The sequence below is a fragment of the Centruroides sculpturatus genome, unplaced genomic scaffold (assembly GCF_000671375.1).
Source record: "Centruroides sculpturatus isolate CEXI.00-Female unplaced genomic scaffold, Cexi_2.0 scaffold1197, whole genome shotgun sequence".
In the NCBI taxonomy this organism is placed as follows: Eukaryota; Metazoa; Arthropoda; class Arachnida; order Scorpiones; family Buthidae; genus Centruroides; species Centruroides sculpturatus.
The window spans coordinates 57,858-65,856 of record NW_019385486.1 but is presented as its reverse complement, the minus strand read 5'-3'; the positions used below and the strand labels follow the sequence as shown (position 1 = coordinate 65,856).

General features: G+C 25.7%; 1 protein-coding gene across 3 annotated transcripts in view; it reads left to right on the top strand.

The window, feature by feature from the left end:
* LOC111639432 (nuclear cap-binding protein subunit 2-like) overlaps window positions 1-6,071 on the top strand; it is a 34,286-nt gene extending 28,215 nt beyond the window's left edge. For 2 of the 3 annotated variants that reach the window (XM_023385323.1, XM_023385322.1), the window contains one exon: window positions 5,264-6,071. In XM_023385323.1, coding sequence (XP_023241091.1) covers window positions 5,264-5,365 — 102 coding nt within the window. In that variant the 3' untranslated portion in view covers window positions 5,366-6,071. Of the gene's footprint in view, window positions 1-3,592; window positions 4,084-5,263 lie in introns of those variants that run through there. The other variant, XM_023385324.1, reaches the window with a different exon arrangement.
* The last annotated feature ends 1,928 nt before the right edge of the window (window positions 6,072-7,999 follow it).

Sequence of the window (7,999 nt, the reverse complement as noted above, 5' to 3'; positions counted from 1 at the left end):
TGTGGTGGCCTTCGGGGGCGTGGCATTTCGCGGGAATATTTCCAGCAATTGTTTTTATAGGTCGATCTAATAACAGACATATAAATTAACCAATTACAGTGCAAAAGAAGTTTACTATCGATGTTATCTGCCAATAATCTCCATTTTTACCTCTACTTGCTGTGTGATTTTACATGGTGTTTTTTTGGAAATATTGAGATATTTTTGGCCCGGGGTTTGGTACAAAGAATTTAATTGTTGTAACAGTTAAAAAACACATACAGGAAGACGATTGACAGCTTAGATAGCATCAGACTTGTTTACAGTTTGTAAAATACACTCTTGAAGTCGACCAATTTTTTTTGAAAAATTTCTAAAAACGGGAGACTTTCTGTTTTTCGTTACGAATAAATAAAAACGATATATTTGAAGTAGTTTTCTTCACTAATACATCAAAAACACATGCCCACAAACATCCAAAATGAAAAAATCGCGAAAAAAACTATGCGTTTTGAAAAATTGAATTTTGAAACTGGGGTTATATAGAACCCCGCGCGCCTAACAGTGCGAGAGTAATTTTAAAATCGTGTGTTTAAGGTGAAAAATCAACTTATAAAATTATAAAGGTATTATAGTTATTTAAAGCTAATGAAATATTTTAATATATCTAAAAATTTGATTTAATATTCCGAAAGCTTACCCAAATAAAATATCAATAGTTTTGTTGAAAATTGATGATGATGAAATAATGTTGGAGATATGTATATTCATTTGCTGTACATTTGCTTTAGAGTTATTTCATATATGTAAAACAATTAATTCAAAATTTTAGATCTTTATATTCTTTCTGAGATAGATATTTGAACTACAGAACTATGGTTTATTCCATTTAATATTTAGGTATCTTTTGCTACATAAAAAAAACTAGTAAAAAATTCTTTCTTTTCATAAAAAGATTATAAAATTGTTTTTGTATTTAGATTTTTTTTATGTTTATCATATTTGTTTTTCTTATTCTTGCATAGTGATATCGATAATTGCATGATATCAGACATTTAAATGCTTTCAAACTACTGTTGTCTTATTTAAAAATTAATGTGTTTGACAGTTTTATTTTGTTTGAATTGGAAAGAAATTACCTATATGATTAATGCCATTTATAATTTTAAAGTTTAACATAAACGTTAAAGTGCTGAATAATAGTAAATACATTTGTTTGTTCTGTGTACATTAAGTAGAAAAATTCATTGGAATGTGTTATTTAACTTAATAACTATTTTTCCAATAAATACAGCAGAATCTCAAATTTACTTTCCTGCATGTTGTTTATTGGCAATACACAGGAAAGAATCAAAGTAGCATTTCAATTGCATACATTCCAGAGCGAATATTTTGTCCTTTTATATCGATTATTTTCTGCGATTTTATGCTCGATTTGTTTAAATTTTGTTGTCGTTTTAATTTCGATAGTGTATTTTTGTCATTCTTTCAACTCGTGTATGAAAAGCATTTCTTATGTAAGAAATAGAAAGTTAGTAAATGTAATGAGATTGGACTGATTGCATTACAATTGTAAATTCCATCAACCAGAATTGCCTGGTAATGTCTAAAGTATTAATCTTCCTTATTACAACTATTGTGTGATTAAATTGGCCTGTAGTCAAGTGTTTAATTTTTTTGTTTATTTCTATTTTGTTTTTTCATTTCATGTTTCTCTTAAATGCATTGTTATTGTCTTTACATCATATATTTATACGTTACGTAGGTTTTAATCCTATTAAAATGTCGTAGTGATAAAAAAAAATACTCTTTCAACACTAAATTAGCGTTTAATGTTGGAAGTTTTTTAATCCCCACGAGAACAATTTTCTGTTTGTTGATTCTCATAGAGTAATAACATTTTTGTTTATCTTAGTTTTATATTTTCCTCAGTTTTTTTATAGACTTTTACTTTAAAAAAAAACAATGTAAAAAGTAATTTCGTGCATTATAATAGCTTTTAATACACTTTTTTTAAAAGCTACTCAAAAAAATATATCTATCATCGAATATTTACGAGCTTTAAAATAAGGTTTAATTCTCGATTTAATACATTTATAACCATTTTAGACAGCATGTATTATTATTTATAATATAAAATGAGCAGGAATTTTGTTTCATGATTGTTGTATAACAATTTTAAAATTTTCTTCCTTTTAATTTCATCGTATAAATGCAGTATTTCCGCGTATCATCAGATCTGCGGAAATATTTGCTTGGCAATCGTGAAATCCTATACATAAGGATGTTAAAATGGAGCAGTCTGTCTAAGTTCTGCGCGTCCAATCAGGAAATATTTTGCACTCATTGACTAAAATAAGTAAAAATATCATTTATCTGTTGACCTATCTAACTTTTTAATTAGTCTATCTTCAATTGTTTAATTAATTCTGAGAGGGAACTCCAAAAATCAAAAGGACACTTCCTGAAAGGTTGATAAAACACTTTTTTTCACATTAGTGAATTAAATATTCTTTAAAGTGTCACGCATTTTTTTTAAAATTTTAATTAATTAATTTTTTTTCTATTTTAGATTTAGTTTTGTCATATAAATTTCCTAACTTAATTAATATTTTCTTCTGAAAATCCAAAATGTTGCATATAAAACAGCTGTATAAGTGATATGCAAATATATGATAAGACAGTGAGTAATGGTAAATAGAATTTATTTTTAGATATCGTTAAAAAACAATTGTATGTTAATTATCGAATTTTAATAATTTAATATCTAACAAGACGTTTTATTTATGAAAAAGTCTAAAATGAAAGTATATATAACATTTAAATAGTTACAACGATTAATCATTAAAGCCAAACTAATTGAAAGTCAGTTAAATTAATAGATTAACATATTCATTTATATCTTTTTGATAAATTTAATGATTCAAACTTCATTTAATATGTTTCAAATTTGAATCATTATTTCCTTTCAATAAACATAGTAAATTATTTTTTAATAAAATAAAAAAGTTTAATATTAGTAAGAGAACAAAGCTCTTAAATCAATAATCCACAAAATAATTAATTCATTTTTGGTTTTCTTTATTTAATCGAGAGATTTTCTGTACTTTCAGGACTCAGAAACAGTTCGATACATAATTACAAGTAATGTACTGTATTTATAACACGCTAATTATATTATTATTATGTTTATTAATTATTTATAAAACAAATATCGGTTACAGTTTCGTTATGATCTAATTTAAATATTTAAAAAATTAGTTTTTTTTTATTTCTAAGTTAAATTCCAGTAAGTTAAAAATAGTTTTGCGGCAAATTATATAAGATTAAGGATGATCTATAAACCTTTCTCTATGTTGATTCTTCCGTAAATAAAGGTTTTATATGTGAAGGATTATTGATTTATAAATGGAATCGTGTTTCCTTGTGTAAGAACTTTGAATTAAGAATTTAACAGTTTTAAAATTGAAATTATTATAGGAAAATTTTATAATTGAATCGTCATGGAAACAAAGTTTCTGATATAGATTCTGTTGTGATATATTCTTCTGTTAACTATTTTATTTCAATATATGATGAACATATTTATCTAATCTTATTTAATATTGTTTAGTGCAGTACATATTTATTATGTCTCGACATCTAGACGCAACAAGAGCATCGAGAGTATTAATTTCAATACAGTATTTATTTGAAATTATTTTCAATGCGAGGTAATCTGTTAATTTTATAAATATATTAATAGTAATGTCGTAAAAAGAAGAGATCACTGCTCCCATTTATAACAAAACGCAGTAACCACCCATTAAAAATACACACAACAAAAACATAAGATTAAAACTAAAAGTTATACAGTATAATACTTTTATAATTAGTAAAAATTAAATCTGGATTGGAAATCTTAGTGACTCAATAACAGAAGGATCGTCTAGAGCGGGGCTTCCCAACCTTTCTCATGTATCGACCCCTTTTAAGAAACTTATATGTAAATAAATATTATATATGCATATACTGTACAATATATATTTAATTTGCTTATCGACCCCGTTGGGAAGCCCTGCTCTAGAATCTAGATATATTTATCTATATAAAAAATCCGTTAAAAAATGCTAGATGTTAAATTTTCTCAAGAATGTCTTGAATATTCTTGTGAATTTTCACAGCTCTACACAATATATTTTCAATTATTTGAATGTTTAAGTTAAATACACTCGTTAAGCTGTTTGCGATAAAAAATTTAAATTTTTTTAAAATATTATACTTGTATACAGTCTCCTTAAAATACACTAGTAACGACATTTTTCTGTTTAAACATGTATAGAAAATTAAAATGAAAATAAAATGTTTTAATTTTCCGTTTTCTTTTCTACTTATAAGAAAGCGTTAGAAATTTAATTGAGGACGTTTTTTTTTTTCATATTTCAGGCGACATTACCTGTGGTGATTTATAATAGCAAAATGCACCCAGTGAGAGAGAACAGTCACAAAAGCTGAAACAGGAAATTAAATATTTGTACAGTATCGTGTGCTGTATACACAAATATTTATGTACAGTACACGATTTTGACAGTAAAATTTAGTTTTTAGTTCAGGTGTCATCGTCATAAAATGATTCATTAGACAAATATGCAAACATTCATGATGATTTAATTTTTGAGAAAAGTTTCAGAATCACATGATATGTCAACTTTTTGACATTTATGATTCGTTACTGTTATGTTAATGATTCATAAAAATTGTGATTTTGTTAAATACCTTAGATTTTAAGATATGATTATATACTGTAAATTACACTATACACTGTAAATTACAAACGCTCGTTAAATCAGATATATTATTTGTGGAAAATAAATAAACCGTTTTCAATTAAATTCTTGTTCAGTTCTATTTAATGTAGAAACTAAAATTATTTAAAAATTTGAGTGAAAATATGTCTCAGGGTTTAAGAAATTTCAAGAAATCGTTTAACTTAGACAGTTGAAACAAAAGTTATCGTAAAAATATCTTTAATTTATGTATATATAGTCTCTATATATATACGTTAATATATGACACAATTTCTTTTGTCATCTGATAAAAATTTCATATTATTATTTTTTCATTTTGTTTATTATTTTGCCTTGATCATAATTTTATGATCAAGGCAAAATAAAGCTGAATCATTTTTAAAGAAATAGAATTTCTTCTTTAAGTTGAATCATAAAATTCTTCTTCTTAATTCATCTCTTTAAAGTTTCAAAATTTCTACAAAATTTAGCTTTTTTAAACAAATATTTCATTTCAGGTTCGAGACGAATATAGAACAGATTACGATGATGGACGTGGAGGTTATGGAAAATTGCAGCAACATCGAATGGTTTCGTCGTGGAATTCCGAACCATTTTGATTTCGGATTGTATACTAAATTAATACTTTTAAAAGTTTTTATCCGTTTTTAATGTACACACAAAAAAAATCTATCATATATTTTGAAAACGTTTTATTTTATGTATTTAAGATTCATCCGTGTAAATATAATGTTTTTAATGGTTTTAATCCGAGCAAGAATCTCGTTACTTAACGTATGTAAGCGCCCAGATTACAATAGCATACAAGACGTTATACATGGGTGCTTTAATTATAGAAGAGTTACTGTTGAAGAGACTCGCTTCAGACTCAGGAACATCCTCTGCAATTTCACAACCAGCAATTAAAGAAATTGGTGCACACAATGCAACAGTTTTTTTAAAATCCATAACTCTCTCGCCATTTGAAATCACTAGTTTTGAGATGGAAAGGATTTTACTGTAAATTTGTTTACTATCTCAATCAGTTGTGATCATTACATAAATTGTATATTGTGCTGTAAAATTTTAGATAATGTCATGTTTTAGAAAGTTTATTGTTAAACTTTTTGTAAATTTATCGCCAAAGTTGTATGTTAATATATCAACTTATTTCTAATCATTTTAATTGTATTATAATCATCTCAAAATGTCGTTTGAGTGTTTTATTTTAGTTTTAAGTTCGAATGATAAAATAAAAATGTTAACTAATTTATTTTATGTTTTAAGGAATGAAAACTTATCGAGACGAATATTCTAATAAATTAATTTGTGCCTTTTGATTTTCTTTCTAGCATTTTTTTTTTTAATTTAGGGTAGAATTTTAATCCAATTCTTCATCCACGTTCCAAAATTTATAAAATTATTCGCATAAAAATGAGAATTTATTATTGTTTATATCAGTAAATCGATAAAATGATTTTTAATACATGAAGTAATTTCACATGTCAGCAACAGATGGCATTTCTTGCTTAAGTAATGCTATGACATTGAAACAATTATATTACAAATCATTCGTAAACCGTGCGACGAAAATTCATTCATATTATACATTCAAAATTACATGCATTAACTTAACATAATAGTAAATTTGAAGATAAAATTTTCTTATCTTTGTTTTTTTTATTAATATTAAAGCTAAACGGGGTGTGAAAGGCTATCATTAAGGAAATACTTCCGCATCAGTCGAACCTTAACAAATGGAGTGTGGCGAGATCTGAAAATCTGTTATCCTTAATGATACCAAACTATTATAAAATTTCTACCCGAAATAAAAGCAAAATTTAAGTATTCAATTTATTATATATCGTATTTTTAAATCTCGAAATGCATTCTACGCCGATCGAATTCTTAATCTTATCAACATCTCTAATTGGATGAGAGATAAAAGATAACTTTGAAATATTTCTTAAGTGGATTAAAAAAAAACTCTTTACTTGCAAAAAAATGTAATATTCTTGGGAAAATATGCATACGTATATAATTAGAGAAATAATATAATTTATATAAATACATACGACCCAATTGGTTAGAGGAAAACATTAATTAAAATTCCTGAAATATAGATCATTATATTTAAAAGAACCACAAATTTGATTAAGGGAATATTTTTATTTTAATGTTTAAAGAAAGTAATGAAATTTTAATGGAATTTTACATCACGAATTTCATTTGACAAAAGAGGAAATTGACCTAAAAACATAATTGGAGTTTAATATACTTTAAGTAATCAAATATCCGTAAATATACAGTACATACGCGTCATATTTACTAAGATTATTTTTAACAAAGTATTGCTGAGCCTTTATTTATTTTATTAACTTAACATGTCTGTAATGTTTTTTTATTCATCACATCCGTGTGCTTTACAGAGAAAAATATCCTAAATTTTTTTTCTTTCTCGGAAGAAAAACAATTAAATAAAAGTAACAGGAAATTTCGGAATCATTATTGTAAATTAATTTATACTTCTTCCTTAATTTATTTTTGCACTATTATTGTAAATGATATAAAAAAAGTGAACAATATAAGAGTGTCAAGGTAGTATAGTAACAGCAGTTAAAAGAGGACGAATGACGTGACCTGATAAATTTTATAACCGAGCACTTTAAAGACTAAGCTTATGATATAATGTGTTTTCTGGACTCTGTCCATCCTAATTTGGTCTTTCTTTTGAGGTCAATGAAGCGGGTCAAGAGGTTAAAGCACTAGTTATGTCAAGGCTAGTGCAAAATCGTGGTTATCCGAATTATTATTACAATCATAATGAGCTATTTATAAATATTATTATTGTTGTTGTTATACCATTTTATAAATTTTTGAAACCGTAATCAGTTTATATTATCTGTTGTATAACAAAATCCTACCTTATAATTTATTATGTGTAAAGTTTTAATTTATATTCTTCGTCGTATAAGATGGAAGGATTATAAAACGGTTTCCATGTTATTTTTTAACAATTTAAAAATAATGTTTAAGATTGATACTAGTGCTAATTGAAGATTCTATAAAAGGAACTTGGATTTAAAAATTGTCATTTTAAATTTTAATCTATACGCCCCGAAATACTAATTGCCAATTTCATTGTTGAATATATCCCTTTATTCAAACTGTGCCTTAATCCTTTGTCTTGAAAACAAATGCATTATTTAATTGCCAAAATATCTTGTATACTGAAGAATATCTCACCTCTCATA